The 27,608-nt window shown below is 44.2% G+C and overlaps 2 protein-coding genes across 5 annotated transcripts in view; one reads left to right on the plus strand and one right to left on the minus strand.

Moving 5' to 3' along the window:
* Window positions 1-7,436: 7,436 nt before the first annotated feature.
* LOC147440697 (uncharacterized) lies at window positions 7,437-9,907 on the plus strand. 4 transcript variants are annotated; one of them, XM_086482540.1, is made up of 2 exons: window positions 7,437-8,099; window positions 9,418-9,907. In XM_086482540.1, the coding sequence occupies exon 1, from the start codon at window positions 7,561-7,563 to the stop codon at window positions 8,089-8,091; it is 531 nt and encodes a 176-aa protein (XP_086338666.1). In that variant the 5' UTR covers window positions 7,437-7,560; the 3' UTR covers window positions 8,092-8,099; window positions 9,418-9,907. The 4 variants fall into 4 exon arrangements, with proteins under 4 accessions (XP_086338666.1, XP_086338667.1, XP_086338665.1 ...); XM_086482541.1 differs by lacking the exon at window positions 9,418-9,907 and adding an exon at window positions 8,875-9,332; XM_086482539.1 differs by lacking the exon at window positions 9,418-9,907 and adding an exon at window positions 8,878-9,332.
* Window positions 9,908-11,952: 2,045 nt separating this feature from the next.
* Window positions 11,953-27,608, minus strand: part of LOC147440698 (galacturonosyltransferase 8-like) — a 38,907-nt gene continuing 23,251 nt past the window's right edge. The window contains exon 3 of the mRNA XM_086482537.1: window positions 11,953-12,834. Coding sequence (XP_086338663.1) covers window positions 12,559-12,834 — 276 coding nt within the window. The 3' untranslated portion in view covers window positions 11,953-12,558. The remainder of the gene's footprint in view (window positions 12,835-27,608) is intronic.

Raw genomic sequence — 27,608 nt, forward strand, 5'->3', positions numbered from 1 at the left:
CTCTACTTCCTCTTCCAGCTGTTTCGGGTGCTCCTCCCAGGACTTCTTCAATCTAGGGCATACGGTTTTTATCACTTTTTGAATGCTCCTGGCAAAGGAATCTTAAGATTTTGGGTTTTCCGAGTTGACATCTTTACATAGCTTGCTCGTAGCTTTTCGGACTAGTCTTCTGAAAGAGGGTCATTGAATAAGTGCTCTCAGCTTCTTAGACTGTTTAGGGTGTTGTCCTTCTCCTTTGGCTTTTCTAAGTTTGATACAAAGTGTCAAGTGATCTGACATAGATTGTGAGGTTACCACCTTCATATCAAGCAACAACGGCATCCAATTGGCTTGATGAGAGCAAAAGCCCCTATCAAGCTTGGATGCTATCGGAGAATACTGAAGGTTGTTTATGTGAAACCTAACGTGTTGTTCCAGGGGCCAACCTCCCACATGTCCACCATCGCCCACTTCTCACATAGGCTCAACCATTTGGTTTTTTCGGATCCAGCTAGAATATTTGAGGTGCCTATCATGTCCTTCCTCTTCTCCACCATATTAAAGTCTCTAATCAAGATCCATTCCCCTTCTAAAGAGGTGCCTTTGAGGTGCTCTCATAGTTTGTCTCTTTCCTTAGCAACGCAAGTCCATATATGTCAATAATGGTAAATGGTTGATCTACCCACTTGACCCTCACTCGTAAGGCTCTTTTGGATGGATGATTGAAGACCACCTTAGGCTCTAGGTCCCTATCCACAATTGTTAGGATGCCATTGAACCCATCAACTCCTGCTTCATAGAATACTAGCTTCTTCCCATTGTTTGCTTTCTTTGGCTATAAGAATTCAAGTGGTGCTCCTCGATGGCCAACAATTGACTTCCTTATCTTTTCTAATGTCCTCCAAGAAGAGAGAGTTCTTCTTCCTGGTTTTTAACCCCTTCACATTCTATGACTAGATAGCGACCTCTTCCATTATTGCGAGAGGGGCACAAACTCTTCCACCTCAAGGAACTCTTCCTCTGCGCTCTCTTTCTTGTTGTCCTCCTCCATTGGCACTTTCAAACTCACGGTCTGTGAGCTTGGCGATTTAGTTGTCATGAGATTTTCCGGATTGGCATCCCGCAACACCTCAAAAATGTTGTCGTATAGGAAGGAAGTTTTGGATTATCATGTGGGGCTTCTTTTAGTTGCCCAACCCCCCTTGCTTGGGACTTGAAACGCTTACAGGCAATGTTGGGTACCTACTACCAGCTATCGTCGTTCTTTCTAAATGAGAGAGACAGTACAATCTTTTGGAACACTGGGATTATCATTTTTTGTGGGCAGGGGACAAGAATTAATAACGTGGAATGGCCTTTCCATTGCATTTCTGGTCTTGATAGGGCTTCCCTAACTTCTCTAGGGTTTTTGTGTACTTCTTTAGCTCCAAATCCTTCCAAACCGGTTTGCTAGCCTTTGTAGTGGAGTCCCTATTGCAGTAGCAATATGTGGTGTTGTTGGTTTGTCTTTTTCCTCTTCAATGGATCATATTGCCCTGGCCGGAGACAGTGGGGCAAGACCTTGCAAAGTGCCCAAATTTGTTACACTTCAAGAAAACTTGACAATACTAAAAAGAGAAAGAATGAGTCACAATGTGTACATAAGGTGATGACTAGTGAATGATCCTCTTGAACAAAAAGGAGGAGAAATGTTTTCATTATTAACTTTGTCATCTTTGCTAAAAAAAAAACTTTGTCATCTGACACTAACAACAAGTCGTAATGAATGGTCCACAATTGCTCCGAAGAGTTAAGGCTTTACTAAGGCATTATAGCCTATAAGTAAAAAATTTCTACAGTTCAAGTATGTGTAGCAATGTTTCTCTCTCTCTCTCTCTCTCTCTCTCTCCCTCCCCCCCCCCCCCCCCCCCCCCACACCCCCCAAAAACCAAAACCCAACCCAACCCAACCCCCCACCCAAGTATGGTAGATTAGTTAGACCAATTCTTTCTGGAGTATCACGTCTTGAGTTCACGACTCGTCGGGGTAGATCTTTGAGGTCTCTTGGGATTGTTCCTACTAGTTTAAAGTATCTTCTTCTTCTTCTCAAGCTTCATCTTCTCCTCTCCTCTCTCTCTCTCTCTCTCTCTCTCTCTCTCTCTGGTCATGAAGGTCACATGCTCAGAGGAACAGCCTCGATAGGTGAAATTATATTATATTATTGCAGAGTATAGGGACACCTTTGAATACTAGTTTGGTGCCCTTTGAATGCCTAGGTATGGATAAAGTTCTACGTGAGTTGTGCATCCTCTAAAAATCCTTGAAGGACCTTTAATGTCAAAGTACACCCAAACTTCAAAATGTGGTCAATGAAAAGGTTTGAATATATTCTAATTAGACAACTAGATGGAGCGTTGATTTTTGACACAGGCAGCCTTGCCCTTCTTTATTTCAAAGAGGATTTACATATTTTTGTCTAATTAGTATATTCTTTGCAGAGTACCTCACTTTAAAAACGAACAAACAGGCCATCCCAATTTTGGTTTGAGGTTGATTAAGGGGTATCTAAAAAGATACCTTTTTGAATTGTGAATAGGAAAATGGAGTGGAAATGTGGAACCAAATGAGTGATATAGATGTGGCAGGGTGTGAGCCAAGTAGGGTTGATTCGCGAAGTAGGAGACGAGTGTTGAAGAGAGAGAGAGAGAGAGAGAGAGAGAGAGAGAGAAGAGATTTTGTATGATTCGTGTGGCGATTGCATCGAGCACCTGCGATATGGAAGCCTCACCTTGGTGGGCAAGGTGCGTAGAGAGAGACGCAGAGGAGATGGTGAGAGAGGAAGATTGTAGGCGGACAAAGAGAGATATGGCAGCGCACGCAGGTGGAAGGTGGGTTCCTAGAGGGTGTAGGCTGCAAGCCTGTCTTTTGGATCATTCCATCTCTCTGTGTCTGAGAGCATGGCGAGAGAGAGGCACCTGTGGGAGGTGATGTTGGTGCAATGCTCGTCTTTTGCATGACAAAGTAGTGCAAGGCATAGCTAGCGGCAATCAAGGCTGAGAGCAATAGTGGACACAGAAAGCAGAGGCGGAGAGTGAGCGAGACAAAGGAAGAGAGAGAGGAAGTGGAGTTTGTTGTTCCTCAATAGGCCCAAAGGTCTATGACATACGTAGAGGCTGCAGAGCATGACCAATTAGAGCCGGGGGTGGATGTTGTTGGGGATGCCACATACCTTTGGGCCTATTGAGGGACAAAGAGAGATTGGCTCAGTTTAGCAGCGTTGCAACCATGGAGGAGAGGGCGAAGGCGCACAGAGACAGAGACAGAGACACAGAGAGAGAGAGAGAGAGAGAGAGAGAGAGAGAGAGAGAGAGAGAGAGAGAGAGAGAGAGAGAGAGAGAGAGAGAGAGAGAGAGAGAGACTCCACCCCCTTTTGCTTCAATTTTAAAGAGTCCGAAGGAATCGAGTAGGTCCCCAAAATGTTGTTTTTCATTAGTTTTTATAGGAATCACAAAATATGCTTCTTTAAAAGTTTGGATGAAAGGCAATTAGGAAGAGAGGGGGGGGGTTCCCATAAGCATGGCACATCGATGATTTTGCTTTGGAAAAATTAGCAAAATACCCCTCTAATCTGTGGAACTTTTCAAAATACCCCTCAAATTTCAAAAATTCCCAAAATACCCATTATCTATTACAATTGAAATCTGTTTTTCAATGCTTGGCATGTAATTTGCCACAAATCACATCGCAGAATGAAGGCGATCGTGTCTAGAAATAATGAAGCCATGCATCTCGAAAGCCATGTCAAATTCAGGTTTTAGCATCTTCACAATCAGTCGCTTGTGAAAAGCTGCAGACTTTTTTATCTTTTGATTTGAGAAATTTAATCTCATGACCAAGGGTGCTTTTTATTTTTATTGGGAGTGGGAAAGTGCAGGCACACGCGGCGGAGACATAGAAAGAGAGAGGAGCGGAAGTGTCTTGTGTGCATTTTGCTCGAGGCTTGAAGCACATGCCGTCGACTCTTCCTCTGCGTCCCTGCAAGAGCTTGAAGCTGTTGGTGAAGAAGAAGTCCTTGAAGAGGATGAGGATAAGAGCTTAGAGCCAGGAGGGGAGGCATTCGCGTCTCTCTCTCTCTCTCTCTCTCTCTCTCTCTCTCTCTCTCTCTCTCTCTCTCTCTCTCTCTCTCTCTCTCTCTGTGGGCACAAACGACCGATTGAGTGTATCAAGCTGTTAGCCATGGCAAGCATGGTGCGCGTCACGATGGAGAGATGGGGATGGGGGTAGGACATAGCTGCAGGGCAGGCTTGCCTTCCAAACTGTTGGCGATGGCAGGCATGGTGTGCGTCACGATGGAGAGATGGGGACGGGGCTAGGACAAAGCGGCAAGTAGGGGCTGGCTTTCCAATGGAGGAAGGATCTGGGAGTGGATGGGGCGACTGCAGATATCTCCATCACCATGCGGGGCAGGTTGTGCTGATGGACGTTCGACTGCGACTGCGGAGGTCGCCATCACCATGGCGGTTGGTTGTGCGCGCGGGTGTGAACCTTGCGATAGAGTCAATACCTTTTTTTTCCTTTGAAGGCTAGAGTGTTTCGGATGGAATCTTGATAGTTAGTAGTTGTAATTAATACGTTTTTGTAGTGTATACCTAGGTAGATGTTACGATAAGAAACATCTAAAAATGGAAAAAATACCCATCAACAATGAACATTGACTAGATGAGTGGCCGAACAATTTATTTATCAATAGATAAACCTTGCTGACAATTGAACATTTAAGGAAGAAGAAAATCTAATGTCCCCAAAGAGTTGGTCTAACGGTAAGGCTTTGGCCTCTCAACCTACGGGTTGTGGGTTCAAATCCCCTGTTGGGTCACACTCTAGAGGGACACCTTGTGCTCACCTGGTGTTCACGTTGCTAGGGCTCTTGCCCTTGGATACTCGAGTGCATCCTCCTCCTGGGGTGGGTCACCCGAGGAGGAGGTTCCTAGCTGGTTGCTACGAGTTCTCTCCGTCGTTCCCAGCATGTGGTGCATCAATTAGGTGGCCATGGTGATGCCTACGCGTGGCTCTTGCTCGATGGTACGCGGCCCTTGCCCGACCATGTAACATGGCTAATATTTGGAAGGGATAAGCACCTCTCCCTGTGGGCCCTCTAGTGTGTCGAAAAAAAAAAAAAAAAAAATCTAATACAAAGAGCCACCTTGCAAAAAGGTTCAATCGCATACCAAGTAGAGCCGCATACGTGGGGAGCCTGCAAGCTCCATCACCTCGCATCGAAGAGACACCACACTCGGGGGAAGACAGTATCGAGCCGCCAGCTGAGGACCACCACGTCCAAATCTTAGGCTTTTGTGGAGACTCGAGAGCCCTAGCACCAGCATCAGAACCTCGAGAAAAGCTGCAACACTACCGCATGCCAAAAAAAAAAGGGGGGGGAGGCGGGGCTTCCCTTGCAACAACTCGATGCCAACAAGGAGATTTGCCTGCCATGCTCCATCGCCTTGCCGAGACATCCCACAGATGGATCAATGAGCCACCATTGCCACCCAAAAGGGAGGTGGCAAGTTTCAACAAGCAAGGGTGAAGCGGCTCACGTACTCCCCTCCCGGAATGGCCAATACTCGATTAGGAGCTAGGCTCGATTCTTCTGAGTCGCTTTTGAAAGATAACGGATTGACTTACCTGTGATCAAAGAGGAATCTAAGTGTTCAACAAATAAAAGAGAGAGCTTGCCAGTATGTCTGCACGATTACATACCTATCACTTTTAATATTTTTTGGAAAAGTTTAATATCCGAAAATGATCAATTTTGTAATCAAAGGTTGTTATAGAGAATTTCACAAAATATAATTCTTTTTTTTAAGTTTTAGTCTTGTAACTTAGCTAGGATGGAACCCATGGTCCGTCAAGGGCTCGGCATGAGTTTGAGGCTGTTTTGTATATCTGTTGGTATATACACATTCACTCACAATTGTGAGCTTTGCACCCAAAAAAAAAAAAAACAAAAAAACAAAAAAAAGAAAGGCAAAAAGGTAGGGCAACACGATGCGCATGCCAAAGAGGCTAAGCAACAGCGTGGCCTTGCCCAAAAAAATAATAATAATAATATAAAAATTAAGATGTTTAGTTAAAAACAAACAAGCAACCTTGCCCTTTCCCTTGCCGTGTGGGCAACCAAACACAATCAAAGGGCAGAAAGACAAAAACCCATTAAAGAAGTGAAGATTAAAGCCCAATAAACTATGTCTTTGGTGGTGGGCTTGAAAAATGTAACAATAAATACTAATATATTGTTTTTTTCTTTTTGATGTTGTCTTTCTATAAGATAGTGCTTAAGTATCCTTGCTTGCAATGTATATTCGTCGATTTTCTTAAATATCCTATGTTGCAATGTTGTCGATTGAAAATGGAATATTCTCAATGAGCCCTCATTTTCAAGGGTAGCATATTCGCATCCATAAATTTTGGTGGTCTAGTTGTCCTAAAGTCCGACAAGGTCGGAAGTCGAGGGGGCAATACATCTCGAACCATCCATCGATCAAAGTTTTTTGGGAGTAATTAGCACTACTACTCAAATCTACAACATGAAGAATCCAAAACTTGAACCTCCAATGAGGTAATGGCAAGTCACCTCTCAAAATGTGATGAGGTGTTGACACTTGAGCACTCGTAATGATGATTGCCTTCATACGAAACTACCTTAAGCTCCAATCATAGCACACTAGCTCAACGCGCAAAAAGCATTCAAGTTAGTAGGTGAAATTGTTCTTTGGTGCTGACAAGTCATCATGCACGCGTAGCTATGCTCAATGTCGCCATAGTCTGCATCATAACCTAATGCATGCATGTCACCAGCCATGTGGCACATGCTTATTGGCCCCCTCCCTCGACTCTTGACGACCAGAATGGTCCCCTGGTGACCATTCTTTTTGCTTGCAATCCAGACTCCCCCATGGCTCCCAATCATTGTTAGTCAACACGCGGTCATAGGGATGACAAGGAATGGTCAGGAGGGGACCATTCCTTACTCCCTAACTTTGATCTTCTTATCTATACTATTATTATAAGGGAAGGGATTCGGGCCCCCTCCCCCGAACACGTGTCGACTCCTCTTTGAAGCGACAGTGTGGCCTGCAGCCTCTGGTGAATATAAGGAACTGAGAGAGAGAGAAGGGGGGGGGGGAAGGGGGGGGGACCGAAGGCCACCGGCCACACTAGTCGAGGAGAGGAATTTTTGAAGATGGTAGGAACAATCCCGTGGGAGGCTATGACTATACCCTTTACTCTTTTAGTTTAGGTATCTTACTCTTCCCTTCTTACTATTCACCCGGGTTCGATGCTCGACAAAAGCAATCTCGAGGACGAAAAAGAACGGGAAGATGGTTGACGAAAAGTCATGGTACTATTTGGAGTGAGCTGGAGACTGATGAGTTTTGAGGCATCAATGACGCACCATGTTCTTCTCTGTAGCTATCGCCCCCGTTAACATGCCCCTCTCGCTCTCTCTCTCCTTCTCTCGCGTCTTTATCCTGTGAGTTCCAAGGTGTCTCTCTCTCTCTCTCTCTCTTTTCTTCCTTCTCCTGCTTGCATTCACCTGTAATGGCAGATGAATTCGTCTCTAAGCCCCCCCTACGCCGGCAGCGATCCTTCTCTCCTCCCTCAGCACACAGTCGAACCCTTTGTTGCTGCATAGGAGGCGGTAGACGTGGCAGGAGCCTGGCAGAGTCCGAATTCGACGAGTGCTTTCGCCATTGCGCTGGATTCTTCACCTCTTGCGCATCCGGTGGCATCCGAAAGGCCAATAATTGCAGCAGCGGAGATGCTGATGATGATGAATATGATCAAGACCTTCTTCCCTACAAGACTCCTTCGAGATTCAAGCTTTTCTGCAGAAAATTAAAGGCGGATGCGAGGAGGAACATTCAGCGGCAAAATGGCGGATCGGCGATGTCTGGCACATCCCGCTTTCATTATGATGCACTCAGCTATGCCATGAACTTTGATGATGGAACATGGGCACAAACGCAAGATTATGAAGGCAACAATGTGCAGATGCGCCTCCACAGTGCAAGGTTTTCCAGCTCAATTCCAAAATCCGCCTTACCGCCTGCCATTCCTTCTGAATCATAACAAAGAAGGTGATCCTTTTGTATTATAATGTGAGGGTGATAATCTATGTATATGTGTGTGATGTTTGATAATTTTTAGCAGCCTAGTTAATTTTCCCAAAAGCTGAAGAAAAGCAAGTGGTTCTGATTCAAGAGCAAATGGTTCATTTGAAATTGAAATGCCATACTAAGCAAGCACCATCATCTCATCAATGGCCGGCAACATTTTCGCGCCGTGCAAAGCGCAACCACCGAGGATGACTGAATTCCTTCGCAGAAAGTGGTTATGGTTCTCTATATGAGTAATTGGCGTCAATATTCAAGCAACCTCTTGTAGTGCTATTGGCCTTTGTCTGTAACTCATGCACATATACAATGGAGACTGAGTCACAAATGTCCCAACTTAAAATTCGCTCTCATGACAGTATGATGAATGGTGGTGGCACTACGCCTTGTTTGCGTGCAGATGATTACACCAAAAACTCCTTGGGCATGTCCATTACCATTGGCAACTGCCATGGATCCACTCTTGATTCTATCTTCTACATTCACTGCAAGAAATCAATAAATCACTGGGATAGCTGCTATATGTTGCAGTTACTGAGAAATGGCCATCCCATCCATGTTTTTTGATAAGGTTGCATAGTCCTTGTTTGCAGTTGAAAAACTAGGATGCAAATGAATGAGAAAATTGGGTAAAGAATTGCTTTGGACATGGTTTGCATGCATTAGAAGAAAGCGTTGTGTTTCAAGGTAGTGCATTTTTTGGTCTTTGGCTTAACCTCATTTATGTGTTGGAATTAAGAAGCTTACCGCTTGTCAAGGGGAGTTGGCCTACTGGTAAAGGCAAGGAGCTTTAAGCGTGCTCGCTATGGTTCAACCCTACCACATGCAGGTGTGGGGTTTGAGTGCAATCCCGTAAATCTAGCGTCAGATTGCCAAAAAAAGAAAAGGAAGCTTACCCCTTCCATGTCCAGATAATAGTGGTGCCAACAATCAGCTTGTCTAGGGTTCCTAATTGGATGTTTAATGGACCAAAGTTTGGTGTTCAAATCTTGCTATAGAGTATAGCATTAACTTTGCTACATTAAAAAAAACCTTTGCAAGTTTCTTTTGATCTATTCTGACCTATGTTGTATATTGATTCTACCTTGCATGTAAAATGGTTCTACATGCAAGGAATTAATCTGCAAATCATAATGGCCCTATCTGTTTTTTGCAATTCACAATGGCACGTGCCATTTTTTTGTCGATGAATGACAACTTTATTACTCAATGGATATATGGTTTACATGACAAACATGTGATACAGTGGAAGAAAAATTTTGAAATAGTATTTCTTGAATAGATTGCACGCATGTAACACACTTGAAGATTGCAATCAAGAAAGCAATTTTGGCAATAGGAAGAAGGATCCCATATAAGCAATTGTTTGAAGGGTACACAAAGATGGGACCGCTCTCTTTGCTCTCGAGTTGCATCACATTCGCTTCCACGACCAAAGCTACTAAGTGGTTGACTTTACCACCTTCAATCCTAAATACTTTCCTCTCTTGTAAAAAGCTTCCTACCCAAAAAAAAAAAAACTGAGGGCATTCTATCATTTTATAATATGTTGTGTGATTATCCAAAAAAATCTTGCAGGATCCCTAGGAGCAGCTTATTATGGCTCCAAGTGTAAACTAACATTTTGAAGATTTAGCATTCTTATGCTTGTTATCTCCATGTATCCGATCAAGGCATTGTAGAGCATTTTCTCTCTCTATTCTAAAGATAGAAAATCATGTTTGTAGCCATAAAGTTTTATTTTAATCATATATAACTTTAAGAGTGGTCAAGATTGTGTTTAGTGAATAATATCCCTTTGAATTTTCACAAAAATATTGTATTGGAGACATTGCCTTGCTTTTACAACAAAACTTTCTTTGACTGTGTGTAATCATTTTGAGAGAGAGAGAGAGAGAGAGAGAGAGAGAGAGAGAGAGAGACCAAGTGCTTTGAATTAGAGTATGCATTTCCTATAGTGGTTTGTGTATGTGATGATATTTTGATGCATGTAAAATTGTTGTGATAAGTTTTTTAACATTCAAACCAATTCATCCCCAATGTTGAGCTAAAAAAGTCTTTATAATATCGCTATATTGAGGTCTCCTACAATATAAAAATCACAACAAAATAGCCTTCATGTGAAATAAAAAGACCAATAATTTGGTTATAGCTACAATTTCAAGACTAGTAGATTGGTTATAGCAATAGAAAACCCTCTCTCCCCCTCTCTCTCCCCAACACTCAAAGGTTGCCCACGCCTATATACGCCCAAAGCACCAGGTGCAAGGCCCAAAAAGTACATCATAGGGCCATCCACGAGATTCCAAGCCCAAAGAGTATCATAGGGCCATCTGCTTTTACAACATAACTTTCTTTGACTGTGTGTAATCATTTTGAAAGAGAGAGAGAGAGAGAGAGAAACCAAGTGCTTTGAATTAGAGTATGCATTTCCTATAGTGGTTTGTGTATGTGATGATATTTTGATGCATGTAAAATTGTTCAATAATGAAGGAAGGGCATATGCAAGCATATTAGCAACAATATGAAGAAAAGGCACAAGCGTCTATAAAGGTACATAAAAAGATCAAAGAAATTAGATAAAATAAGAGTTGCCATTGTGATAAGTTTTTTAACATTCAAACCAATTCATCCCCAATGTTGAGCTAAAAAAGTCTTTATAATATCGGTATATTGAGGTCTCCTACAATATAAAATCACAGCAAAATAGCCTTCATGTGAAATAAAAAGACCAATAATTTGGTTATAGCTACAATTTCAAGACTAGTAGATTGGTTATAGCAATAGAAAATCCTCTCTTTCTCCCTCTCTCCCTCTCTCTCTCCCCCGTACTCAAAGGTTGCCCACACCTATCTACGCCCAAAGCACCGGGTGCAAGGCCCAAAGAGTACATCATAGGGCCATCCGCGAGATTCCAAGCCCAAAGAGTATCATAGGGCCATCTGCAAGATTCGACTATGACATGAGCACAACAAAGTGAGGGAGCGTAAGTGGTCTTTCTAAGACCCTATGCTATACTACAGGCATCTTCACTCCCTACCTACCTATGATGGAATACTACACCCCATTTTGGTACTAGATGGAGCTAGCTTATCTTTTGCATATCGCGATTGTACTCCACTACACACATAGCTCCACACCCAGTAGAGTTAGTGCCCCATCCCCTTATCCCTTGTACACATGTTTACACACCCTCATGTTAGTACATTTTATTCTGAAGCGATTTATTTTTAGAACGTTTCCTTTTTCTTGGATACCAAGAGAACACACATGTACTCATAGGTTGCCTTTGGCCTCTAGAAGACATTAGTACTACAAGACACATTCAAGAAAACACCACATTCAAGTGCATGTTACAAATCATGGTAGTCATCCATAAGAAAATTTAACCATCACCCTTATCATGCATAGTATTGACTACAATTGACATCCCCGCAAACATCATCAAAGGCCAATAATGGATGTAGAACTAGGTGCCCCTCCAAAGCTCATGCATACACCCCACACAATCAAAACTAAGAAGTTCAATTGTTTGAATTCCTGCATTTCAAACGCAATCCATGACACAACCGAAAGACTGAAGAGCAGATCCTTGAAAGCTAATACAGGACTACAATGAGATTCTACAATGCACTAACCTAGTAGAAGCAATACTGACCTAGATGAACCAACAAATCACCACAATGAAAGGAAATTACTTGGCATATTCCAATTTGATCAGGTCCTAGTAAAGCCCCACCAGCTTTTCCATCTTTTCAAGCACACCCCAAGAAAAGAGTAAACAGTAGGATATCATATGACAGCTCAAACAAGCGTGTGTGCACAATACATTTTGATAAATGGCATTAACGAACGTATGACATCATGGTCTGTCAAAGAAATTCTCTACTAGTATAAGATATGTGATCTTACAAATGAAAGTAAGAAAAAGACCATCACAGGCAATAGCTCTGTTGGTTTGATGTAAGGCCCAATGTAAGGCCCATAACGGCCAGCTACAGCTTATCCAATTTGAATAAGCATGTAAGCTTTGCCTTGTTAAAAAGCTCTAAACACCGGTCCATTGCCCTTAAAAACCAATCGACACTACAATTCACATATTTAAAGCTTCTTTCCCAGCCTTCTCTCCAAAAGCACTGTGCAAGCTGAAGAGAAAGGAACTTTACATTTAGTGATGTTCTTGTTGAAGTCAGAAGGCCAATATTGAACATGCTTCCATGCCATCCGACCTGCAATCGGATTTCTCAAACTACCAAGGATCATTATGAAGATCTGCCCCTCGATATGCTTTCGAAAAGCAAAATACATCTGGGCACCTCTGACCATACCTCAAAGAGAAAGCAGCCATCGTACCGCTCTCAACTTTTATAAATAACTATAGCACCAACACGGCATTTAATCGGTAAGAAATACATCTATTGCCTCAGTAACCAAAATTACATGACTGTATGAACTCCATTTCAAAATCGACATATCTTGTCCAGTAGTGTTTGTACTGCTTCATTGCAAGATCCAGCCATGGCTTCATGTTGCCATTGTAATGAATTACAGCTGCCGTTTCAATCTTCTCTTGATCAATGTTGGGATTGTAGCCCAGCCCTAGCACATGCCAGCTCTTGTCTATGGGCTTTGTAGTCTTGTAGTAGGTAATGAGCCCTGGAGGCAGTGTCCCAAGCTTCCAAAGAAGCCTGTTTTCATTCTGCACAACGAAGTGAACACAAATGATTAATCCATGCCTTCTCTCTAACAACCAAGCACAGACTCCTACCTGGATACAAGTGTGTGTGTGTGTGTGTGTGTGTGTGTGTGTGTGTGTGTGTGTGAGAGAGAGAGAGAGAGAGAGAGAGAGAGAGAGAGAGAGAGAGAGAGAGTCCTGAGAGCTGCCTTTTAGGGTCCCGATATCCAACATAAGGGTGTCAAATCAATGCAACCCCTATAGTTTTCAGCTGCGTTCCTTTGCCTTCAAAGTATCAAACAGAATAATTGCTGTTTATTAGGGTTTTAGAAGCTCTTTTGCTGCTTTTAAGGTTCGGTGTTTCCTTCTTGCTGCATTTCAGGGTATAGTGTTGTGTTTTTGCAGGTTTCTTTCAGAATTTCTCAAACCCTTGCTTTAAGGGGTTTAGTTGGAGAGCATGAGAGAGAGAGAGAGGAGAAGAAGAAAGAAAGATATGTGAACATCTGCAAAAGGCCAATGTGGCTTATGAGACGAGTACAAATTACATTCATGTCTGATGTCATCTCATGAGCAAAAATTGAAATAACAACCTAAACTAAATAAAGGTAAGAGGTGGAAACTAAAAGGGCCAAATTTCCAAAATAAGGGGAGATCCGGTACTCTCTCTCCTCTTATCTCTAGATCCAGGTGGGACAGAGTGACAAGTGCTTTCTTTGAGGCAGTGGGACCTCGGCATATGCATGCCAAGGTCAGTCAGTTGAGGAGGCCCGACGGGTCAGTTGCTTTTGAGCCAGAGGACATGTGTGCAGTTGCTATCGACTTTTACCGTGAGTTACTGTCTGTCACGTGACACATCCAACCCTATGTGTCCGTGGACAAGCTACAGCATGACCAGGGTTCAGTTCAATCAAGTCAATCTAGAATAGAATGTGATCAGGCACTTTTGTGAGTCTGTTCGCAGACCGTGCATGTCCAAACACTTAAATTAGATGCATATCCTCTGGTTGCACACAACATGATCATCAGAACCCATCAGGAGCATTTTTACAATGCATAGACCTATTTTCCCTATTTTTGACATTTTTCACTTATTATTTTTAAGTGACTTTTGTTGGAAAGTAGGTAGGGCAATTTTGCTAAGTTTGTATAAGTAGAAACCTAGCGCTAGCACTTTCTGGCAGAAGAGACAGCAACAACACACGCTCAACGGGCAACTTCTCAACAGAACCCCCAAGAGGCCTAGCGTTTTTGCATCATAGCAGAAGGCTGGCGTTTTTGGACCAGATCAGCCAGCGTTTTTGCATTGGCAACAGCTTGGCGACAGCAAGAAGTAGAAGACTCCCAACGTTAGCAGATTATCCACAGCCAGACAATTTTCAGCCCTAGCGTTTTTGCATCTGCCAGGCATTTCAGCATTTTGCAGATCTACCGCAACGGAACCAACAAGCACCAGCGTTTTCAGTTTTCAGCAGTTAGTACGCGTAGAAGAAATCCCGAACCTCGCAAATCTCACATTCCCGCAGCAGATCCTCGCCGCACGGTCAGATCCCGCAAAGTTCGCAGTTTCAGCCCAGAAAACGCAGATTCCAGCATCTGCGTTTTCAGCGCATCGTCATCGCATCGCCGCTGTCGACATCGTCACCGACATAGAGTCAGAATTCAGCAGATAAAGATTTGCAGATTTCAGCCTTAGAATTTTCAGATTTCAGCCCGTCTCGTCGTCGTCCTCGTCTCGTCGACATCGTCGGCAAGTCCAAGCATTGTAGAGATTTGTGCAATCATAAGTAGACCGCTCTCGCCATAGAGAGTGGGGCCTTCGGAGGAGGGTTTGACAACATTCTGGTGTTGTATTGTCTTCTCTCTTATCTCTCAGTCTCAGTACCTTCATTCACAGAGTTCATCACTTTGTTTGTGTCCATTGCATTCTCTCACTAAAGGAACGGAAGGCTCTTCCTTCCGTAAGTAAAAGGAACCCTTGAGCATAGTTCGGAGCACTCATCTTGAGCAAAGTTTAACATTCACTTCTGTTGCACCTTACATTGGTATCAGAGCTTTGGCAGTGTTCTGTATCACTCAAGGAAAGAACCACAAGAACCACATAATTTTTTTTTGCTTGTGGTGTCTTGAGTCTCAGTTTGATCTTAAGTATGAAGTTTTAGTCTTGATTATAGGATAAGCACCACTAATCCTCACAGCGGAGAAGTGCCCATGTTCCCCACATCCAAAACACTTCCCTTCTTTGATGTAACTGGCGCTCTCTCGAAGAGTGAGCCGGGGTCGTGTATCCTTGTCTTTCTTTTCTTGAGAACTCTTTTTCTTTCTACTTGCATTGTTAGAAGTCTGTTGGGTTCTCTCAATCAAGATCTCATCAGTGGGGTAAGTCAAGTTTCCCAAATGTATCGCAAAACCCCGTTTCGCATGACCGATCAATTCTTGAATAGAATTAGACTTTTGTTCCAAGCAGTAGTCTTGGATCTCTATAGGAAGTCCGCAACCAAACCGCTCAATCTGTTCCTTAAACGAGACCTTCTTTTATGAAGAGGTTGGTAGAAAAGAGTTCCAGATTCTCTCGCAATAAGCGTCCAGAGAATCTCCCTTGGTCATCCGTAGATGATTCCAAGCGGTTCGTATATCTCGTTCGTACTCCTAAGTCAACCAAGAAGAAATAAAGAGCTTTTTGAATTTCAACCATTTAATTGGAGCTTCCTGCCTCAGAAGAAGAGTGGACCACCATGTTCGAGCATTTCCCTTGAAAGAGGTAGCCCTCCAAATCTTGGAGTGCTCTGAGTAATGCCCTCTAGAGAAAGCTATGTCAAATTGCTGAATGAAGGCCAAAGCCCTCGGAGCATCTCGAAATCCAGAAAAAGAGTCAAACTTAATCGACTGTCCACCTTCTTTGAATTCTTTTACTTTCTTGCTTTTATCTTCGAGGAAGTCATATTGGTTGGCTTTGTAAAAATGCTTCTTCTTTGCATAAAACATGTGATCGTCGGAGTCCGAACTGTCTGAGGATGACTCCTTTGTAGAACTGTCAGAAACTCGGCGAAATCTAGGCTTCTTTGCCCTTTTCGAAGCTTTGCTTTTTGCTTCGCTTTTTCCCTTTTTTGTCTTCTTTGCTCGAGTCAGAAGAGATAGAAGAACTGTCAGAAGAAGAAGAAGAACTGGGTAGTCCTTCAAATCGTACACGCTTCTTCTGCTTTCTTGCCAATGCAAAAGAAGATTGACGACCCAAATAACCCGAGAAGTCAGTCCCTTTCTTGTGCTTTTTCTCGTGGCTTTTGGATTTGTTGTTTGCGTCCAAAAGCAAATTGATCTGTGTCTGAACCACCTCTTGTAATTCTTGCTCTGTAAACATCCTCGAAAAAGGAGGTTGGCCTTGGCTCCTTCATCCAAGAAAAAGAGGGCTTCCTGATCTTTCACTTTGCCCTAAAAGCGGCAAAGTTTTGTACTTTCATTCATTTGATTCGGTTCGGGCCCCACACAATGTGGTACCAATTATGCTTTCATCTGCCTTTTCTGCCATGTTCCTCAGCTACTTTCGAGCTCTCTGACCTTTCTTCATCCTGTTCATTCGGTGCCTTTTTAGGGCACTTTGCGGAGATATGCCCAGTTTCCCTGCATCCAAAGCACTTCCCCTCTTTGATGTAAAGAGCTCTCTCTCGAAGAGTAAGCTTGGGTCGTGCATCCTTTTCTTTCTTTTCTGGGTTGCTCTTTCTCTTTCTACTTTCATTGTTCGAAGTCTGTTCGGTCCTTTGCGTCATGATTTCATCTGTGGGGTAGGTCAAACTGCCTGAATGAATGGCAAAACCCCGTTTCGCACGACTCGTCGGTTCCTGAACGGAATCTGACTTTTGCTCTAAGCAATGATCTCGGATCTCTGTAGAAAGTCCCAAGGTAAACCGCTCAATCTGTTCTTTGAACGAGCTCTTATTAAATGAAGAGGCGGGTAGAAAAGAGCTCCAAAATCTCTCGCAATATGCGTCCAATGTATCCTTCTTGGTCATTCAAAGATGGTTCCAAGCAATTCGCATGTCGCGTTCATACTCTCGAGTCAACCAAGAAGAAATAAAAAGCCTTCTAAATTACAGCCATTTAACTGGCGCTGTCTTGTTCAATAGAAGCGTGGACCACCAAGTTCGAGCATTTCTCTTGAAGTTAGAGGTAGCCCTCCGAATCTTGGAGTGCTCTGACTAACGCCCTCCAGAGAAAGCTATGTCAAACTGCTGTATGAAAGCCAAAGCCTTCGAAGCATCTCGTTATCCAAAAAACGTGTCAAATTTAATTGACTGTCCACCTTCTTTAAACTCTCGGACTTTCTTGCTTTTATCTTCAAGAAATTCATACTGGTTGGCTTTATAAAAACTCTTCTTCTTTGCATAAAGTTGTTGTCGTCAGAGTCTGAACTATCCGAAGACGAGTCCTCTGTAGAACTCTCAACCACTGGGCGAGATTTAGACTTCTTTGCCTTTTTTTTGCCCCTTCCGAAGCTTTGCTTTTTGCTTCTCTTTTCCCCTTTTCTGTCTTCTTTGCTCAGTTAGAGGAGCTAGAAGAACAGTCAGAAGAAGAACTCTTCAAATCGCACATGCTTCTTCTGCTTTCTTGCCGATGCAAATGTAGACTGACGACCCAAATAACCTGGGAAGTCAATTCCTTTCTTCTGCTTTTTGTCGTGCTTTTCTGCTTTGTTCTGCACGTCAAAAAGCTGAGAAATCGGTGCATCAACCATCTCTTCTAATTCTTGCTTTGTAAACATCTGTAAGGTGCAGCCGAATGAATGTTGTATTTTCTCAAGATTAGTGATCTTTACTGCTCAAGGTTCTTTTTAGTTCTTAGAGAAAGAGAGAGCTTTCCGTCTTATAGAGAGTGTTGTGATCACGAACAAAGTGAGTGGATCTTGTGCGTACAAGTGAATGAGACTGAGAGAAGGAGAGAGAAAAATACGACACCGAGAGGTTGTAAAACCCTCCTCCGAAGGCTCCACTCTCGTCGGCGAGAGTGGTCTACTTGATTGCACGAAAGTGTACAATGCGAATGCAATGGACTGATGCTATTGGACTATGCCGATGACGATGACAATGATGACGACGGCGGCTTCGTGGCTGAAACTGTGACTATTCCGGCTGATGTCGTGACTGGAATTTCCTGGTTTCTGTTGATGCTTTAAGGCTGAAAGAAAACGCCGGTTCTTAGGGTTTCTGCTGCGTTTTTTAATAGGCTGCTGCCGGCTGAAAACGCTGATGTTCTGCAGCGTTTTGAAGGGGCTGAAAAAAGGTTAAAACGCTGATCTACTTGCAGGTTTAAGGGCTGAATTCTGGCAGCGTTTTTGGGGCTGAATCCACCAAGGACTTGCACTGCATGCTAGCGCTAGTGGTGGCTTGGTACTGCTGCCAATGGATAGAGAAAACGCTGAACCTGCTGAGCTTTTTCCTTGCGTTTGTAAATGCTGATTTGCTGCAGATCTGGCGTTAGTAACTTGATGAAAAAAACGCTGAATCTCAAGTTGCTTGGCGATAGCTTCAAGGGGGGAAAGCGCTAGGCAATGCCAGGAGATAGGACGATACCAATAGGCTGAGGATGCGGGGGAATGGGCCTCACCAAGTTGCTTGGAGAGGGTCTTGCTAAGAGAGGGAGGGAACACCTGTCGCTTGGTAGCATGCCGTGCTCCTTGGCTCATCTACCAATTTGTGCTAACTTGGGTTTGCTTATAAATTAACTTACCCAATTTGCCCTACTGAGTACCCAACAAAAGTCACTTAATAAATAAGTGAAAAATGTCAAAAAATAGGGAAAAATGGCATAAAGTCATCTGAAAAATCCCCAAACTCTGATGGAATCTGATGGAAATGCTTATGCTTATGCAAGGTGCAACCAGAGGATATGCATCTACACTGAGTGACTGAGCATGCACGGTCTACGAATAGACTCACAAAAGTGCCAGATCACTTCTAATCTAACTTGACTGGACTTGACGGAAACCCTGCTATGGTGTAGCTTGTCCACGGACACATAGGGTTGGGATGTGTCACGTGACATCCCCTCCTTTTTAAAGTGAGGTACTGGTATCGAGCTGCATGGATTCCTTGTAGTCTGCCAACAACTCTTGATAATCCTTGAAGAACTCTTCGTCTACCCACACCGCTTCATGGGTTCCTCGATCTTTGAACTTCAAAAAATATTGTCGTACTTGTTTCTTCGAACCATGGCGAAACCGATGCAACAAGACTTACTCCGGCTCCATGACTTCTGCTTCATCGATGATCTCCGGTTCTTCTTCTTCCGAAACGTCCTTTGGAGGTGTTCCCTGAAACACTTTCAACCAAGAGCGTATTTAAGTTCCCGCCTCGAAGACCGAACCACCCAAAGATCATGGGAGTTCCTCTCGTGGTGCAAGCCACGATGCGGATTCCAACAATCCAGTCACCGAAAAAGTGACTTTCAATAAGTATGATGGTAAGATGGATGCTACGGTGATTCATTCTTGGTTGGATCAATTTAATGCTTATTTTGTGACAACTAAGAAAACAGGAAACAGCAAAGTTTTGACGGCAGCTATGTACCTTGCCGGTGATGCCATAAATTGGTACCATGCATGGCAAGAGGCACAGCTAGCCGCGCACCTAGACGCAGCCGACGATTTCACGCCCCTCTCTTTTAGTTGGGTTGATTTCCAAGACAAGCTCAAGGCGCGGTTTATGCCACCTCAGTATCTTGCACACTTGAAAGAGGATTGGCGTAATCTCAAGCAACATGTTTCTCAAGCAACACGGATGAGCACAGAAACATAAAGCGCACTTTAGGAAAGGCAGAGAGTTTGCATTTAAGGAATACACAATGTTTCGTCATTGTAGGTCATGTCAATAAATTTTCCATGCTCGTTCCTTAGCAAAACATAGTCACCGCAAAAGCATTAGCACAATTGAAGATTAGATCACCGTTTTCGCATGTATTCATTGGAAGGTTTGACATTCCGTCACATTTTTCATCTACATTTCATCCACAGTCATTTAGAAAGCATAGTCATTTTCTAGTCATCCAAAAAGTAAAAGATGTGTCTATGGCATTGTGTTTGAAGTTGTTTCAATGAGATCCTTCAAAGGAGATTCTTGAAGAAGATGAACCCGAGATCATAGACGAGATTGAAGACATGGAGCCGCAACAGATTATCCTACATCATTTTTGGCACGGCCCAAAGAAGCAAGCACTGCAGTCCTTTTTGGAGTTCAAGTATCGCGACACCCACACCGCATAGTGAGCCGACGAACATTACTTCACAAATAACCCGGAGTTGTTGGCAGACTACACAAATACCATGCAACTCAGTACCAGTACCTCGCCATGAAAAGGGAGGGATGTCACTGTAAGGATCGGGTGGTTAGAGCATCCATAGCTACACACAGTAGAGAGAGAGAGAGAGAGAGAGAGAGAACAATACAATATCTTTAGAGCATAACATAAAATATATACATGGAGGGCTTTATTTAGAAGTCTTGAATAGGTATCCGGCTGGCAATGCTTCTCTACTTGGCTTACACATAGCCATATAGAAAACCTAACAGCTCATAGGCCAAATGCCAAATACTAAGCTATACATGTGTAGAGGTGTTTCCCATGCCCACCTTTCAATCACGTGCACATCTAACCCTATGTGCATGTGGACAAGCTGTAACTCTTGCTTCTACGGTTTAAGACAACCTTGTGAGCACCCTTTTGAGCATGTACGCACGACGTGCATATCCAGGCACTTTCGATTAGTTGCATACCCTCTGATTGCACATGAGCATAACCAATGTCTGCTAGGTATAGGAATTGGGAAGTGTTCCCATACAGTTACATTAGTACTCAACCTAGGTATTTATCTATGTGTGAATCACAAGTTATTAGTAGTTTATCAATAAGTGACATTTTTGCACCATTTAAGAAATCATGCACTACAACACTCTACGCGCTTTTCGACGCGCATAGTGGATGTCGATATATGCGTCGATATGTACGTGGCAACACACGTGTCAATGTCCGTTGAAATGTGCGTAGCAGCCACGTAACTCGACGAGTTAAGTGGCAAAATGCTTTCCACGCATATTTCCACGCGCGTATCGACGGATATATCGACGCTCAAAAAATTGGGAGAAAAAACCCCACCCGCACACAGGCAGTCATTTTGGCCTGCGCGCACAAATCTAGCCCCGGCTTCTTGGAAACCTGCAGCGCATGCATTGTTCCCACCCTCTCTCCCCCCCCTCCCCCTCTCGCCCCCATCTCTCTCTCTCTCCCCCCCTCAAGCTACATTGTTGTATATGTATGTGTAGGAAAGAGAGAGAGAGAGAGAGAGAGAGAGAGAGAGAGAGAGAGAGAGAGAGAGAGAGAGAGGAAAATAGAGAAAAACAGAGAGAGAGAGAGAGAGAGAGAGAGTGATATATATATATATATATATAGAGAGAGAGAGAGAGAGAGAGAGAGAGAGAGAGAGAGAGAGAGAGAGGAAAATAGAGAAAAACAGAGAGAGAGAGAGAGAGAGTGAGTGATATATATATATATATATATATATATATATATATAGAGAGAGAGAGAGAGAGAGAGAGAGAGAGGGAAATAGAGAGAGAGAGAGAGAGAGAGAGAGAGAGAAAGAGAGAATGAGAGAGAGAGATAAATAGATGGATAGTAGGGATAGAGAGAGAGAGAGAGAGAGAACTAACTAGAGATAGCTACGGAGATAGAGATAGAGAGAGAGAGAGTAGTAGATAGAGAAAGTAGTGGTGAAAGAGTTAGCTTGGATGCTGACCAATTGTGTGAAAAGAGCCCACACAACTGTACATTGGTCAATTGAAAAGCCCACTAGAGGGGCATAACATACTGCCATAGGGGAGAGAGAGGGCAGTGCGTAGCGTGCAGGGCATCACTCCTGGCACCGCACTGTACATAGGAGGGAAAGCAAGCACTCCATAGCTCTTAACCTGTGACAGGAACCTTGAAAATGAGCTCACAGCTGAAAATCACGTTTTTGCCTTCTCTATAAGTAGTAAACTAGCCTCAGAGTGTCAAGTGTCACTCATTGTGCATTTTCCCGCTTTAGACCCTCGGGTCTAAAAATATCTCACCTGCAGCCTCTGTTGACTTGGCCACAGAGTAACAAAATGATCCCCATGTCAAACTGCACGTAATGACGCGAAGACATTTTCAGGTCCCAAAATAGCAGTTCCCTAAATTTTAGGAGATGCTGCCATTGTATCTCTCTAGGTCATCCGACTCTCTTTGTACACTGCAGCCACACCCAGAACTGAAATGTAGCCTCTGTAGCAAAGGATTCCACTTTGGCTAGTCAATGACCCCACTTTGGCTAACCATAGTCCTTGTCCAACCTTAGTGCTCTCTTGCCCTCAGGCCTGGACTCCCTCTGGACAGTTCCACACTAGCTATGCAATGCAGGGCAGTTAGATTTCCCGAGGGGTGTTTCCAAAAAGTGAAAGTAAATAGATAATAAGAAAGAAATCAACAAAAAGGATAGATAGTAGTCACACGGATGACGCCCACTCAAATTGCACAGGCGTCTCAGTATTGGATAGCCACAGGTACGGATACCACGCCTTCGGACTTGACACCCGAGGGTCCGACGCCTATGGGCGGGGGGAAGGCCTATCGGGGGGGGGGGGGGGAGGGGGGGGGGGGGGGGGGGGGGCAATGGATACGACGCCTGCGAGGTCTCTCATCACGGCCGCTTCGACACCTAGAGGTATCGCAGAGGCAGATATGTCAGCATCTCCGCTTCACAGGCACACTCGCCGATCTCCGCGATCGTCAGGTGGAGGTGGTGGTTGCTGTGGAGGAGGGTCCACGGATGCTTCGACCCCTCCTCGCTCACGACCCCCGTCCGACGCAAGCACACCTCTCGACACACCTCTTAGCACATCTCGGACACCTTGGGGGGCACACGATCTTAGTGCCTCCAAGGTCTATATTGTACGGCCAGATGGACAGTTTCACATGGATAGTGTCGGGACTGAGATGAGACAGCGGGTTCACCAGCTCGCGGAGGTGCAATTTTCTAGCACCATCATGACGTGTTGGACTCATCAGGACCACGACAAAATCAATTATATAGTGGAAACCATCTTGAGAGAGTATGGGTCTGCTCAAGGTTCAGCAGAGGTTCCGAGGAGGTGGATCACGAATGTTTTTCTATATATGTTTTGTGAGACACGTGTATCTGTGTCGCACAAAACATATATAGAAAAACCACTTATGACTCGCGCGTCACAACAAACACATAAAGGGACAAGTCACAAAATTAGTATGATATTACTTCACATATTCTTAATTGATTAAGTCAACTCACAAATATGATTTGTCTCGATCAAACGTCTCATCTCAATCGATTAGCGAAACTCTAAGACTTCCCAATCTACAGTCTCTCTTGCGGCAGCAAGATCATTCAATACATCATAAATTCCTTTCCGATATCCATCTGTCTCCTCTGGCGTGTCGGGGCTCGATGCATTGCAAGATTCTGCGTTTATTCAAAAACCAAAGTAATTAAAAATACATGATTCATCGCTCTTGAAAAAAAACGCCATAACTAAGATTGGATTGGAAACTCACAAACTCATAGCGAAAGGTGTCGAAGCCTCCGCTGCCAAGATGAGATGTGTGGTCTCCTTACGACTGGTCGCGGCCAGACACTGCTGTCTAAACCTCGTGTCCACTGTCTCCTTCTCCTGCGAGATCTGCTGCCACGACTCGTGTGAGATGCCCGTAGGCTTCGACGAGCCCTACCTGAAAGCTCGATAAGTTACATCTCGACGATATTTCACGGTGTCCCGTGCAACATTCGTGATCCACCTACCCGGAACCTCTGCTGAACCCAGAGCAGGCCGATACTCTCTCAAGATGGTCTCCACTATATAATTGATTTTGTCGTGGTCCTGATGAGTCCAACACGTCATGATGGTGCTAGAAAACTGCACCTATACGCGAGCTGGCGAACCCTCTGTCTCATCTCAGTCCCGACACTATCCATGTCAACCTGTCCATCTGGCCGTACAGTATAGACCTTAGAGACACTAGGACCGTGTGCCCCCCAAGGTGTCCGAGATGTGCTAAGAGGTGTGTCGAGAGATGTGCCTGCGTCGGACGAGGGTCGTGAGCGAGGAGGGGTCGAAGCATCCGTGGACCCTCCTCCACAGCAACCACCACCTCCACCTGACGATCACCGAGATCAGCGAGTGCGCCTATGAAGCGGAGATGCTGACGTATCCGCCCCTGCCGTACCCCTAGGTATCGAAGCGGCCGTGATAGGAGACCTCACAGGCGTCGTACCCATAGGCGTCCCCCTCCCCATAAGCGTCCCCCCTATAGACGTCGGACCCTCGAGTGTCAAGCCCGAAGGCGTGGTATCCGTACATGTGGCTATCCAATACTAAGACGCCTGTGCCATGTGAGTGGGCGTCATCCGTGTGATGAAGCCAATAAAATGCATCCGCACTCATAGAACCGGGATCTGGCGACTGGTCTGTCATACTAAAGTGTTGCACAAAGAAAGTAAAAGAAAGCGTCAGAACACTTTTATTTAAATTAAGAAAGAGCTTAATTGTAAATCGTCTTCACACAAACACTTACAGGCCTCGATGAGTGAGGCATCATCAATAAAATCTTGCATCGTATCATCGTCTATCTCTAACTGCAGACATAACTCTGCTCCAACTCGTTCTGGCGGATTGTCTTCATCCATTGCATCTTCATCTACAAGTGTCATATCTGCCTCGTCTCCGTCATCCCTCGTATATCTGTCAGCTTCCTCTGCCATACCTTCGTCCATCCCATCTATTGTCATAGTAGTATCTGCGTCATCTGGCCAACTGTCCTCGAGGAGCTCTTGCCCTTCAAATACTTGTTTATTTCTTAGAGCAACCTGAACCACAAACCACCATTGTGGCCCTCGAGTGTCCGATTCAAAGACCACTTGCTCGCAGAGTTCGAGAAGCGCAAACGTATCGCTCGCATCTATCCAAACCTTTCTAGAATTTATCTGCACAAGCTTGTTTCCATCTCTGCGTACCGTTGCATTGCGACCAGAAGTAATCACCTTGAACCACTTCACATCCAACAAAAACATCTCAAACCGTTTGAAGCTAACTTTCAAGATATCTGACACCAGATGACAGTAATTCAAGTTGCTAGTGCTCTCGTTCGTGTCTCTGGCACTCGCTCCGCTCTTTTGCATGAAACTAACCATTACCCCACTGTCAAACGTCTTTCTTCTGCTGTCTAGCTCTGAAATCTTGTATATGCAGGACCGCACTTCCTCCATTAAACACCCCTTGATCGCAATTGGAAGAATAAATTGCAAGAACTTATGCCAGTCGTGCGGTTTCAGAAATGATCGTCACGGGTGAATGCTGTCTTGAGACACCGCATGTATCCTGTTGGCGTCTTGAACTCTGAAATCACCCTTTTGACTTGTCGTTCCTCGCTTTTTAGCAATACCCATGGCGCTCTTGGAAGCTTTGTTTGGCCCGCTGCATTAGTGAAAGGCCACAACTCTGGCATCTTTCCAACTCACTGCAAATCATCTCGTGAACCTCGATTATCTTTCATTCCTATGATTGTCTTCCAAAGGAGCTCTCCCACATTCTTGAATATATGCATTGGATCCAGCAAATGGTTAATTAGCAGATCACCCCAATACGGCAACGTATGGAGAATAGACAAACACTTCATTCCCGGAACAGGTTGCCTCTCATGTTGCTCTCATCGGCGACGCCACTCTTGTACATGCATAGGACGACATTCGACGTGACCAAGCTGACCTTCGCATAAGTGATAGCCATTTGTAAGATAACGATGGTGGCCTTGATAAATTGTCTTTCGAAGCGAGACAGGATAGCGCACATCCAAATACGGCCCGCAAATTGGACATGCATTGTATCCCGAAGTTGTAAGCCGTACATACATTAAAGCATGATTCAGTACTACACAAAGTGCTTGCGAATAGCGAGAATTTTGTAAATCATCCACCATTATCAGAAGCTTCACCGTATCCTAGCCAATCATGCATAGTCCACATAAGAAGTCTATGGATCATTGCATGTTGTTGTCCTGTTGGTTCAACCGCATCTGCTATGTCGATCCCATGCCATAACTCCTGGAGCTCGTCCACTAGTGGTGCGAGATAAACATCTATGTTTTTTGCCTTGAACTTACCAGGCACAATCAAGCCTAATATCAAATGACCCTTCTTGATGGCAAGCCACGGCGGGAGGTTGTAATTGACAAGGCACACAGGCCAAGTGCTCCATGACGAGCTTCTCAAGCCAAATGGATTGACTCTATCCATTGCCATGCCCAAATGCAAATTGCGTGGTTCACTCTTAAAATGAGGCCAGGTATCTTCAATGTGCCTCCAAGCCTTTGAATCAGCGGACACCCTAAATGTTGCATCACTGGATCTATTCGTAGCATGCCACCACATCAACTTTGGAATGGAACCACAACGAAACATGCTTTTTATCCTCATAATAATAGGGAAATGCCGCAACACTTTAGCTGTCACTGACTTGCCAACCACATCTTGTTTGTAGCGCATTGCTCCGCACTTAGGACATGACAAACAATCTGCGAATTCATTGCGAAAAAGAATGCAATCATTTGGACATGCATGAATCTTGTTGTAGTCCAAGCCAACTGAGATCAATAGTCGCTTTGCGTCTGGCCTGGAGGGGGGCATTTCATTGCCAGCCGAGCGTAGTTGCTCCCGCAACAACCTGTTTAAGCCACATTAAATTAAAACCTCCCCAAGCACATCACCGTTGCAATCGGAAAATCTCTTTAGTAAGTTATGTACCTAAACAAAGCAGTGACGCTTGCATCTGACCACCCATACACTGATGCAGATTCAAAAACGACAGACAAGTACGAAGCACAGATATTTTGGCGCCTTCGTAGATTGGTGGGCGTGCCAACTTTCTCAACATGTCTTCAAGAGATAAGACGCACGTCTTCTGGTGCTGCTTCATTAGCGTTCTCGCTTAGCTGGAAGAAGACATCCAACATCTCCTCCATGCCGTCGTCGTGTCTGTAAGCCCCCCTCTGCTTCCATCCTTGGCTCTGGATTGGTCGGACCTTCATGTATAATCCTTTTTCTCTCTCTCAGATGTAGGTGTTATGTCACGAAAATCAATGCCCGTTCCGTAGAAGTGGTATCGTAGATTCTGTATGGTTTCTCTAGCAAACTCTCCGTACTTGTGCACATGCTCATTACATATCCTACGATTGCGTTGGATTTGATACTTGCAGAGCGTGCACGAGCATGCAATCTTTTCCCCCATGTTAGTTGATGACGTTGCAATCTATAATGATTATGAATGTTGTCTCAATATATATACTCCTCACAATGTAAACTACCTCACATTCTCTAGCCTTGCCCGATCTCCGCACAGTGGCACAATTCGGTCCAGAGGTGTACGGAAATCAAGACCACCGGGTCAAAATCTCGTCTTTATTGGTCAAATCCTATATGGGTGACACATAAATACACACCCAGGTGTACATGACAATGCATGTAGCGGGCAAAACCCCTTTGTCTCTTTAAGTTCCATAGTTTCTTCTAGAGGGGATGCTTGATTTGCCAAAAAGTGAAGTATGATCGGCATAAGACGCCTGGGTTGCTACAACCATTGCCTGTGCCTAATGAACCTTAAGAAAGTATTGCCATGGACTTCATCATGGACCTCCCTAGAACTCAGACTGGAAATGACGCGATCTAGACCATTGTGGACAGGTTTAACAAGCAAGCACACTTTATACCA

This window comes from Adiantum capillus-veneris, chromosome 15 (genome assembly GCF_014529385.1).
Source record: "Adiantum capillus-veneris isolate H3 chromosome 15, ASM1452938v2, whole genome shotgun sequence".
NCBI classification, from domain to species: Eukaryota; Viridiplantae; Streptophyta; class Polypodiopsida; order Polypodiales; family Pteridaceae; genus Adiantum; species Adiantum capillus-veneris.

What these genes read in the sequence shown, in the direction of transcription:
- LOC147440697 (XM_086482540.1), top strand. Translation starts at nt 7,561, where the DNA reads ATGGCAGATGAATTCGTCTCTAAGCCCCCCCTACGCCGGCAGCGATCC.